Source organism: Sander lucioperca, chromosome 9 (genome assembly GCF_008315115.2).
Source record: "Sander lucioperca isolate FBNREF2018 chromosome 9, SLUC_FBN_1.2, whole genome shotgun sequence".
NCBI lineage: Eukaryota > Metazoa > Chordata > Actinopteri > Perciformes > Percidae > Sander > Sander lucioperca.
This window is the reverse complement of record NC_050181.1, coordinates 20,949,513-20,962,012: the sequence shown is the minus strand read 5'-3', so window position 1 is coordinate 20,962,012 and position 12,500 is coordinate 20,949,513. Positions and strand designations below refer to the sequence as shown.

The window sequence follows — 12,500 nt, the reverse complement described above, 5'->3', positions numbered from 1 at the left end:
CTCCTCTCTCCCCGCTCCTCCTCTTCCTCCTCTTCCTCTTCGTACTGGCCGTTGTTCAGCACCCAGGCTGCCGTCCGCTCCACCGGAGACATCGCCACAGCGACCGCTGCCGCCTCCACAGGAGACGCCACCTGAACACAAACCAGAGCAGAGAGAGAAACGTGTGATCGCCGTGATCTCGTTAAAACCAGAACACGATTCACACAATCTGTCCAACCATCTCCTGCTTTTTAGTTTACTCTCTGTCTGATGCACCCACAGCTAGCCTAGCTTAGCACAGATCCTGGAGGTAACCGGCTCCATCTAGCCTAGCTTAGCGCAGATCCTGGAGGTAACTGGCTCCATCTAGCCTAGCTTAGCACAGATCCTGGAGGTAACCGGCTCCATCTAGCCTAGCTTAGCACAGATCCTGGAGGTAACCGACTCCATCTAGCCTAGCACAGATCCTGGAGGTAGCCAGCTCCATCTAGCCTAGCTTAGCACAGATCCTGGAGGTAACCAGCTCCATCTAGCCTAGCTTAGCACAGATCCTGGAGGTAACCAGCTCCATCTAGCCTAGCTTAGCACAGATCCTGGAGGTAACCGGCTTCATCTAGCCTAGCTTAGCACAGATCCTGGAGGTAACCGGCTCCATCTAGCCTAGCTTAGCACAGATCCTGGAGGTAACCGGCTCCATCTAGTCTAGCTTAGCACAGAACCTGGAGGTAACCGGCTCCATCTAGCCTAGCTTAGCACAGATCCTGGAGGTAACCGGCTCCATCTAGCCTAGCTTAGCACAGATCCTGGAGGTAACCGGCTCCATCTAGTCTAGCTTAGCACAGAACCTGGAGGTAACCGGCTCCATCTAGCCTAGCTTAGCACAGATCCTGGAGGTAACTGGCTCCATCTAGCCTAGCTTAGCACAGATCCTGGAGGTAACTGGCTCCATCTAGCCTACTGCTCCCAATAAGTGACAAAATAACGCCAACATGTTCCTATTTACATGTTGTGATTTGTAGAGTCACAGCGTGTACAAATAACAAGGTCACATGACACACAGCCATCTTCTAACCGTAAACAAACCGGGAACTATATTCTCAGAAGGCGAAGCACTGCTACTTCTGCTACTTGGGCGGAGTGATTTGCTCACAGCACCTGAAAAGCCCCGTTGCTACTCTCTGCTCCTCGCCACGGGGCTTCTCAGGTGCTGCGAGCAAATCACTCCGCAGGTCTTGGTCTTTTGATCCGGACCGTGGTAATTTTGGTTCGGATCAATCTGAAAAGTCCGAAAGTCCGGACCAAATGAGGTAGGTGTGAAAACGCCCTAAGACTTTTTCCTAACATTTTGAAATGTTAGACTTTTTGAGAATTTTGGAAACCCTGTACCTGCTGCGTCGTCTTGGCGATGCTCCTCGGAGGCGGAGCCGCGTTCTCCGCGGGGCCGACGGGCTTTTGGCGGGTGGCGTGGCCGGGCGTGGGCTCCGTGTTGGCGCTGCTGCTGCTGCGTAGCGAGGCGCTGAGAGGGAGGGAGCGCGGCGTCCTGGCCCCGCCCCCTCCTCTGCTCTGCTGCTCCACCTTCACGATGTGGGCGGTCCCCGCTGTCGTGCTCTGGCGGGGGATTGCGACCGCCGTGGCGGTGCCCGGCGGGAGGTCGGGCGGCGCGTGGCGACGTGGCGTGGAGCACTCCTCGCTCTGCGCGCTCCGCCGGCTGCCCGACTCGTCCAGGCTGCTGCTGGACGCCGCGCGGCCCTGGGCGCCCACCTGGCTGCCAAAGTCGTCCGAGTTGCTGTGGCTGTTGTGCGAGCTCTCCGTGCTCAGGTTCTCCGAGCTCGAGTCGCGTCGCAGCGAGTGGGCGGAGCGCGTGGCCGGGTTGGTCAGGTGGTACACGGGGTTCTGGAAGGAGAGGGGCTGCAGGCTGCGCTGCTGGCTCAGAGACGGGTGCAGCGGACGCCTCACCTGCAGCAGCGGGGGGACAAGTATTCAGATCCTAGTACTAATACCACACGGTTCAAATACTCTGTTACAGTAAAAGTCCTGCATTGAAATGGACGCATAAAAGTATTCAGTTTCATCAGGAAAATGGGCAAAAACGCATTCTCACGAACAGATTCATACGATATCCTACGAAATTAGGCAACAATAAATGAGAATACTGCTGTACTTTTACTGCATGATGATAAGAATACTGCTGTACTTCTACTGTATGAATATAAAAATACTGCTGTACTTTTACTGCATGAAGATAATACTGCTGTACTTTTACTGCATGAATATAAGAATACTGCTGTACTTCTACTGCATGAATATATGAATACTGCTGTACTTTTACTGCATGAAGATAAGAATACTGCTGTACTTTTACTGCATGAAGATAAGAATACTGCTGTACTTTTACTGCATGAATATAAGAATACTGCTGTACTTCTACTGCATGAATATAAGAATACTGCTGTACTTCTACTGCATGAATATATGAATACTGCTGTACTTTTACTGCATGAAGATAAGAATACTGCTGTACTTTTACTGCATGAATGTAAGAATACTGCTGTACTTCTACTGCATGAATATAAGAATACTGCTGTACTTTTACTGCATGAAGATAAGAATACCGCTGTACTTTTACGGCATGAAGCTGAGAATACCGCCGTACTTTTACTGCAAGAAGCTGAGAATACTGCTGTACTTTTACTGCATGAATATATGAATACTGCTGTACTTTTACTGCATGAATATATGAATACTGCTGTACTTTTACTGCATGAAACTGGAGTAAAAGTACAATATTTATGGGTGTGCAAAAAAAATCGATTCACATTTGTATCGCGATTCAAGCTCTACCGATTCATATTTTTTTTTAAATTGTATGTCTACTGCAATCACAGGGGAAAAGTAACTACTGTGAATCGATTTTTGAATCGAAAATCAATTTCGAATCGAATCTTGAGCCTAAAAATCAAATGAAATCGTGAAATTTTCTCAATCGTGCACCTGGAGGAGAAGTAGAAAGTGGCATGTAAAGAAAAGACTCAAGTAAAGTACAAGTACCTCAACATTTGGAGTGAAGTACAGTACTGGAGTAGATGTACTTAGTGACAGTGCACCACTGACCTGCGGCGCGCTCTGCGGCTGGCCGTCCCTGGGCGAGGATTTGGCGTGGAGCGGCTGAGGCGTGAGTGGGTTGGAGTAGTTGAGCGGCGGTGGCAGCGGGGGCGCGGCGTGCCCAATGGACGCCTGCGAGCTGACCCTGCTGAGGCGGGGCGGGGCCTCGTGGTGTGGCGGTGGCAGCGGTGGCGTCCCCAGGCTCTGGGCGTCCTGCAGGTCCACCAGGGATACGCTGCGGCCGTTGGGCAGCGGGATGTCCCGCTCCTCGGGGTCGGAGAAGCTGGCGTGGGGCGAGGGATGCTGCGGAGCCAGCAGGGGGCGCTGCCCGCGCACGTAACCCTCCATCGCGTCACTGAGCGGAGACTGCAGGCTGCGGGCGTCACTGCGGCTACAGGAAGTGACACAGACACACGAGTCAGGGTCAAAGCATAGACCGTATATATAATGGACCAGCAGGTCCCGTGTCTCTGGACGGAGACCAGTGAAGGATATTAGAAGATCTTTCCCGGTGATGGCTGAGCGTTACTGAGCAGCCTCCAACTGAGCTTGAAGACGTAGATGTGACGTGAGCAACCTGTCTGAAAGTTGGAAGTCTTCTGGTAGCTGTGCCAAGAGAAATCTCAATCATTCCCAATCTAGCAGAGACGGAGAGCGTAGGTATATGTAAGGAGATAACATAGACACAGGCTAATTATTGATCACTAAAATGATAGTTAACATTAGTAATTACACTTAAACAGCTAATGGAAGTCCAAACTGCCTGAGAGCTTCTCCTGTACTATACGGTAATTCCTCTACTATGAGACAGTAAGTCTCGTGGTTATGACCCAATCGTTAGCCTATTTTTATAAAAACGTCTGCTACGGAGCCATAACGTGAGGTACAAGGTAATGGAGCCTTTTATACATTGTCGTGTTTCTTTAGAAATAAACAACGGACAAATAGAGTCTTTAAACTCTTCAGATGTAAAGTTATTCTCTGTCAAAGTGACGTCAGAATGAATGGCAGTCAATGGGATGCTAACGGCAGGTGATGGCTTGGTAGCATCAAAATGGCGCCATAGGAGGTACGTGGTCCGAGGAGAAGCTGACCCCCTTGGACATACCTACGATTGGGTCATAACCACGAGACTTACTGTCTCATAGTAGAGGAATTACCGTATAGTACAGGAGAAGCTCTCAGGCAGTTTGGACTTCCATTAGCTGTTTAAGTTTAATTACTAATGTTAACTATCATTTTAGTGATCAATAATTAGCCTGTGTCTATGTTATCTCCTTACATATACCTACGCTCTCCGTCTCTGCTAGATTGGGAATGATTGAGATTTCTCTTGGCACAGCTACCAGAAGACTTCCAACTTTCAGACAGGTTGCTCACGTCACATCTACGTCTTCAAGCTCAGTTGGAGGCTGCTCAGTAACGCTCAGCCATCACCGGGAAAGATCTTCTAATATCCTTCACTGGTCTCCGTCCAGAGACACGGGACCTGCTGGCCCATTTTATATATGTCAATGGGTATGTCCCTCTTTGGCTAACGTATTTTAAAGATGGAGGTATGTCCCTCTTTGGCTAACGTATTTTAAAGATGGAGGCGCTACATGGCAGCCGTCAATCGAGCGACTTGCTCGTCTGTAGTCTGAATGATTCTGAATGGCAGCTTCTACGCTTACGAGAATACTTTGATTAGTTGGTGGAAGTAATTTCACATGACCAGAGTCAAAGCCTCAACAACATCACACCCCCCAAATTATTGTTCCTTCCAAATTAAAAATGCAATAACTTGCAGAGTTTCTTCCCAGTTTAGTGTCACATGATCAGCCCCCTGAAAACTTCTCCCACCTCTGGTTCTGACCCATAAACCCCAAAGTTGTCATAAAGTTTTAGTTGAATGGAAGTCTAATCTGGCAGCTGATTGGTTACCTGTCGGCGGGGTCCTCAAAGATGCGCTGTAACCCTGACGACAGGCTGCCGCTGATGTTGTGTGCAGAGTTGTGTTCCTGGAAACGTCGCAGCTGCTGCTGGACGGGCGTCGGGGCGGCCAGGCAGCGAGAGATATCTCCCAGAATCCTCGGCAGCGGGCCCAGCTTCGCTACGGTGGCCTGCAGGAAGGAATTTTCACCCTGGGGTCGCCGTGTGTGTGTGTGTATGTGTATGTATGTGTGTGTGTGTGTGTGTGTGTGTGTGTGTGTGGATGGAATGGAAGCACCAGGATGCAATGGTGGTGTTGGGACAGCGAACAGAGAGAGAGAGAGTCGGCCAGACAGGAAGGGAATAGAAGGAGGGAGGGAGGGAGGGAGGAAAAACACATGAAGGAAAACTTAATGGGAACAAAAATCCAAACTAATGGCGCTTTTCCATCACATGGTACCTGCTCGACTCGCCTCGACTCTACTCGCCTTCTTTGGTTTTCCATTACGAAAAAAAGTCCCTGGTACCTGCTAAAGCCTGGTTCCCACGGCAGGATAATTAGGCCGATTTTAGCCCCGATTCCCCCCTTCTGATAATCTTAAGGATGCTCCGATTATGGTAAAATAATCTGATCAGATATTCCTGCCGTGTGTGGTGTGTTAAGACTGCTCTCGTCTGCTCGGAAGGATGTCGGGACCGCTCCCATCTCAAATCGGGGATATCCAACATGTTGGATTGTTTTGGCCCGATTCCTCCTCGTGTGTGGTGTCCCCCGGGGACAAACGAGCACGCAGCCTGTGGACTGTGGCGTGTAGCCAATCAGAAAGAGAGGTGACGAGGCGGCGAGGAAAGCACCGGGAAACAACATCAAAACAGCCGGTGGCACGGCGCACCAGAAAGTCCGGTGGACGTCGGAGATAAGTAGAGCAAGTATAGTCCATGCTCGCGTTGTCTCCACTTCTTCGACCATCGCCTTTTCTTTTGATAACGTTTTTTTCGGTTAAAAACAAACTACAAACTATCGCCACTGCAGCCTCTTCGTCCGCCATGATTGTTTACTCTGAAGTCACGTTTGATCTCGAGGGATTTTGCGAGATTTCCCGTCTGACCTGGGAATGCTCGGGAGTCAGATCGGTTCGTGTGTGATGTGTTGTACCACACGCTGTACGACCAAAACTGTTAGACCCGTGATTTTTTAGCGCCGTGTGTGGAGTCTCTCAGGATTGGAAAATCGGCCGACAATTTTAAAATCGTCCCGTGTGAACCAGGCTTTACAGGTTCTTCTTTTAGTACCTCCTCAGCCGAGGTTCCCAGCGAGCTGAGGCGATACCAAAAGCATGGTTCATACGCATTTTAACCAATACTTTTCAATGACTTTTTGGCAAATTTCCATGACTATGTATTCCTGAAAATGTCAGTCGACATTATACAATAAGAATAAAAATCTGTGTTGAAGTTTACCCTCAGAGGTTTAACAATAACATGAATGATAACGTATGTGGTTCATAGTGGGAGTCGTGATATCGCGCCCCGAATAGAACGGTGAGGTTAGGACGACGTGAAAATACATTTATTAATCACATATCATTATGCTGTGTTAAAAAAACTTTCTGGGTCTTTTTATGTTTCCAAAACCTTTCCAGGCCTGGAATTTGCATTTTTTTAATTCCATAACTTTTCCAGGTTTTTTCAAAACGTATGAACGTGTGAAAAGGTGACGTGAAAGAGACAGACGGGGGTGTCCTGAACAAACCCGCCATTTTTAAATAGTTTAGCCAGCTGCAACAACACACCTTCCACGTTCTGTGTGTGTACGTTAGGTCACGGCAGTTTACTATGGTGCCGCTTGTTGTACAGTTCTGCGGAGGCTCCAGGCAGAGCTTTCGCCGTATCCTACGTACACACACACATGCTGGCTCGACGCACACACCAGCGCACAAGTATAAACATCAGGCCACTTACACAGGCTACGGAGAAAGCACTGCGTGGAGCCTCCACAGAACTGTACAACAAGCTCAAGTGGCCTGATGTTATACTTGTGCGCTGGTGTGTGCATGGAGCCGGCATATAAAGACGAGCAGCCACGCTGAGGCGGGACTAAAATCTGCAATAGAAAACGGACAAGTCGAGGCGAGTAGAGTCGGGGCGAGTGGAGTCAAGGCGAGTGGAGTCGGGGCGAGTGGAGTCGGGGCGAGTGGAGTCGAGGCGAGTGGAGTCGAGGCGAGTGGAGTCCGGGCGAGTGGAGTCGGGGCGAGTGGAGTCGAGGCGAGTGGAGTCGAGGCGAGTGGAGTCGGGGCGAGTGGAGTCGGGGCGAGTGGAGTCGGGGCGAGTGGAGTCGAGGCGAGTGGAGTCGAGGCGAGTGGAGTCGGGGCGAGTAGAGTCGAGGCGAGTGGAGTCGAGGCGAGTGGAGTCGAGGCGAGTGGAGTCGAGGCGAGTGGAGTCGGGGCGAGTGGAGTCGGGGCGAGTGGAGTCGGGGCGAGTGGAGTCGGGGCGAGTGGAGTCGAGGCGAGTGGAGTCGAGGCGAGTGGAGTCCGGGCGAGTGGAGTCGGGGCGAGTGGAGTCGGGGCGAGTGGAGTCGGGGCGAGTAGAGTTGAGGCGAGTCGAGCAGGTACCATGTAATGGAAAAACGCCAAAAGAAACAACATGCTTCTACCGAACAGAAACACAGCAAACACAGCAGAGTCATGCCGAGACCGAGCTCCAACAGGTGGGACGCAGCACAGCCGGGGGTGTGGGGATGGATGGGGGGTGTGAGGATGGATGGGGGGTGTGAGGGGGGGGGCAGGGTGGTGAGTTCAGGCCATGCTGTGAAGTTCAGCCACGCAGCGTGGGTCCAATGGTTAAATGAACAGCGATGAGGTGATCTTTGCTGCTGATGTTATGTCTCATGTTATTTATGTCATCAGATGTTCACATCACACACAGCACGGGCCAATAACTGAGCATTCATTCTTTACCGTATTAACCCAGACGTAACATAAGACCTCTCTCTCTCTCTCTCTCTCTCTCTCTCTCTCTCTCTCTCTCTCTCGTTATATATATATATATTAGGGCTGTCAGCATTAACGCGTTAATCGCGATGTGATTAAGTGGCGCCGCGATGCGGTTAATTTTTTTTAATCGCATTAATCGCAGAAATTCAGAGAAATTAAAAGAAATTAATCGTTTGACAGCCCTATTTAGGAGTTACTAAACACTATATTGACTCTAGTAAGGATAGGGATTTGTAGTTTTTTAGTTAGGTACTTGGAGGAATTGTGCAATAATGACAGATTCACACATTTTTCTTTTGTTTACAGTAAATAAATAATTACAAATCTTAAAGTCAAGTTCATAAAGTAACTTTCTTTGCATTCAATTGATTCCCAATCAAGATACACTGGTAAGAATGGCTTTCCACTGTTAATACGGACTTTTTAAATTCTATTATTTTGCATTTCAGAACAGTTTTTACTGTTCTGAAATGCAAAATAATAGAATTTTAATCATGTGATAAAATATGCGATTAACTATAGAACTTCAGCGATTAAAAAAATTAATCGTTTGACAGACCTAATATATATATATATATATATATATATATATATATATATATATATATATATATATATAGTTTAATTTCTCTTCATACAGAAGTCTTCTGCTGACACTTGGCTGCAGAAATCTCTCTCTGAGCTGGTTTGAGTCCTCGTTTAATCATTTAAAAAAATATTAATTAATCCAAGAAAGTGTAAAACCAGTTTCTACAGGTTTCACCAAGTCAAATTTAAGACTTTTTAAGACCTTTATGAATGAAATTTAAGACCTTTATCACATCAACTAAGCCCTGAATTCAGTTTTTCAAGCTAAGTATCTCTAACTTCCTAAAGAATAAAATGTGTTTTATGTCTGTTACGATCTGAAAGAGACTCGGGCTAATAGTTAGATGTTGTCTCATATGTAGTCATGATACAGCAAATTATTTTGGACTAGCAAGAGAAAGAACTACACCTCCACGGAATAATCAACAAACACTAGAGGCGTTACATGGACGTAGGAAAATTAAGACCTGTTTACAATTATGTAAGACCTAGAGCACAATATGAAGATCAGACTTTTCAAGACTTATAATCTGATTTTGAAATTGTAGACTTTTTAAGAGCCCACGGAAACCCTGAAAACATGTGTTAGTCATCACTGCACACAACCCCTACACACAGAGACACACACACACACACACACACACACACACACATACAGACACACACACACACACACACAGACACATACAGACAGACACACACACGCGTGCGCACGCACAGACACACCCACACACACACACAAACATGCATGCATACACGCACAGACAGACACACACACACACACACACAAACACACACACACACACACACACACAGATGCACAGACACACATGCCGCACAGACAGACACACACGCGCGCACAGACACACACACACACACACACACACACACACACACACACACGCACGCATACACGCACAGACAGACAAACACATATGCACAGACACACACAGACACACACAGACACACACACACACGCACAGACACACACACACACACACACATGCACAGACACACACAGGCACAGACAGACAGACACACACACGCACACAGACACACACACAGACAAACACACACATGCACACAGGCACAGACAGACACACACACACACACACACACACACACACACACACACATACAGACACACACAGACATGCATGCATACACGCACAGACACAGACACACACATACATGCACACCCACACACACACACAGACACCCACACCCCCCCCAGCGTACCTTGTCGAGCTGCGAGACGACCTCCCACAGCTGTGCGTGCAGCACTGACAGCTCGCGGCCGAGGTCGATGTAACCTTCGAAGCCCGGCGTGTTGGACAGTGTCTCCGGGTTGGAGATCTCCGACAGGAAACGCATCATCCCCGCCCACTCGTGCTCCAGGAAGTCGTTCATGAAGGCCATATACTCCTCTTTGTTTCCGAACCTGCAGGCGATGACACACAGAAACCCCCAAAGTCAAATTCCTCTTTCCACGTCGTCAGGTTTTACACAGGTCTCACACAGAGACACACACAGACAGAGACACACACACACACACACACACACACACACACACACACACACACATTACAGCCTGTTTTGTCTCACCTAATACTGGAGCGATTGGACTCAAAAACAGGGTTGATCGAAGTTTAAAAAAGAAACAAAGTTACCCTTTAACAGCTCGCCAGAGAATAAGTCTAAATAACTTTGGATTAGGGCTGTCAGCATTAACGCGTTAATCGTGATGCGATTAAGGGCCGAGCATAATGCGTTAATTTTTTTTAATCGTATTCATCGCATGCCGCCATTTATTAATTTATTTTTACTTCACTCGGCTTTGCGTCGTGCCTAACAGGCGACTATTTCGCCGTACTTCCTCGTAACACATTCTGCTGCTGCAGGAATAGCAACGCAGATTTTCGGAGCCTCATTCTGGTGCCACTGATATGTCTGCTCTTCTCTCTGGTGCTCTGAAACAGACGTTACAGGAAACAGAAACACCGCTGCACGGGACGCTAGTTAACACTATACTCAACAACAGCTAGCGGTAGGCTAACGTTAGCTAGTTAACACTATACTCAACAGCAGCTAACGTTAGCCTACCGCTAGCTAGTTAACACCATACTCAACAGCAGCTAACGTTAGCCTACCGCTAGCTAGTTAACACTATACTCGACAGCAGCTAACGTTAGCCTACCGCTAGCTAGTTAACACCATACTCAACAGCAGCTAACGTTAGCCTACCGCTAGCTAGTTAACACCATACTCAACAGCAGCTAACGTTAGCCTACCGCTAGCTAGTTAACACCATACTCAACAGCAGCTAACGTAGCCTATTGCTAGCTAGTTAACACTATACTCGACAGCAGCTAACGTTAGCCTACCGCTAGCTAGTTAACACCATACTGGACAGCAGCTAACGTTAGCCTACCGCCAGCTAGTTAACACCATACTCAACAGCAGCTAACGTAGCCTACCGCTAGCTAGTTAACACTATACTCGACAGCAGCTAACGTTAGCCTAACGCTAGCCAGTTAACACTATACTCAACAGCAGCTAACGTTAGCCTACCGCTAGCTAGTTAACACTATACTCAACAGCAGCTAACGTTAGCCTACCGCTAGCTAGTAGCTGGATTAAACACGGTTATAATGCTGACAGCTAACGCTAAACGGTGTAAAGTTTGTCTGTATTTCACTGTAGAGGATTCAACACCAGGATGTAACAATCTGCAGCTGCTGTTGTCGGAAAAACACAGACGGTGCGTTCAATGAAACTGGTAATTTACAGCCTCGTGGTGCATTCAAAGTTGTTGTTAAATTCAAATGTGTAACTAGATTAAATATATAATGAACAGTTCATAAAGTCACTTTCTTTGCATTCATTTGATTCCCAATCAAGATCCACTGGTAAGAATGGCTTTCCATTGTAAATATGGACTTAAAAACTGTTCTGAAATGCAAAATAATAGAATTTTAATCATGTGATAAAACATGCGATTAATCGTGATTAACTATAGAAATTCAACGATTAATCGCGACAGCCCTACTTTTTAGTAAACTGGGTACACAAACAATGTTCTCAATGCCGGAGTTCATGTGTAGAGCCCCTGGTGATACTACAGATACCTGAGATCATTAGTACCATCAGCTGTTGGGTTTCTCAACAAACTATAGGTCATCTGCCATCCCTGACCACGTCACAGCACATATTTTGTCCTTTATTTGCATATAGTGTACATATGTACTGTATATGTGTATATATGTGTATTTATGCTCTTATCTATCTAGTATTTCATGTTTTTATGTGTTTTTGTGTGAATGTGTATGTGTTGGCTACCTGTTGTGAACCAAATTGCCCCTTGGGGACATTAAAGACATTTCAACTTCAACTTCTTAAAAGTGGCCGTAGTTTCCGTCCTAAATATGCTTTTTTACAATTACAATACATTACAATTTACACTCTGTTTGTTAGAAATCACTACACACAGGCCTGAAATACACACACACATGCTCAGGACCTATTCATGCACAAATGGAGAGATGTCAGAGTGCTGGACCAGCGCCCTGAGCGGTTGGGGGGGTACGGTGCCTTGCTCAAGAGCACCTGGCAGTGCTCAGCAGGTGAACTGGCACCTCTCCAGCTACCAATCCATACTCTGTACTTTGATCTGTACTGGGATTTGAACCGGCGACCCTCCGGTTCCCAACCCAACTCCCTATGGACTGAGAAAAGTGCTGGTGGTCTCCCCCCCCCCTGCGGACACTTACTTGGTGAAGTTGGCGAGGTTCTGGATGACCTTGGCGATGAGCGTGAGCGTGCGGGACGTCCGGTCGTCTGGGTACTCCTGCATCAGGTTGAAGAGCGACGGCGCCATGATGGCGGGGCACAGGAAGCGCAGGAAGAGCGAGGCGCTGATCAGACGCT

General features: G+C 47.7%; 1 protein-coding gene across 13 annotated transcripts in view; it reads right to left on the bottom strand.

Moving 5' to 3' along the window:
• rasal2 (RAS protein activator like 2) overlaps window positions 1-12,500 on the bottom strand; it is a 144,966-nt gene that overhangs the window by 15,210 nt on the left and 117,256 nt on the right. For 11 of the 13 annotated variants that reach the window (XM_031303532.2, XM_036005195.1, XM_031303530.2 and 8 more), the window contains 6 exons: window positions 12,344-12,500; window positions 9,813-10,014; window positions 5,005-5,204; window positions 3,091-3,472; window positions 1,366-1,935; window positions 1-131 (listed from right to left, as the gene is read on the bottom strand). The exon at window positions 1-131 is cut by the window's left edge and continues 28 nt beyond it; the exon at window positions 12,344-12,500 is cut by the window's right edge and continues 83 nt beyond it. In XM_031303532.2, coding sequence (XP_031159392.1) covers window positions 1-131; window positions 1,366-1,935; window positions 3,091-3,472; window positions 5,005-5,204; window positions 9,813-10,014; window positions 12,344-12,500 — 1,642 coding nt within the window. The remainder of the gene's footprint in view (window positions 132-1,365; window positions 1,936-3,090; window positions 3,473-5,004; window positions 5,205-9,812; window positions 10,015-12,343) is intronic. The other 2 variants (XM_036005194.1, XM_031303531.2) reach the window with 1 other exon arrangement.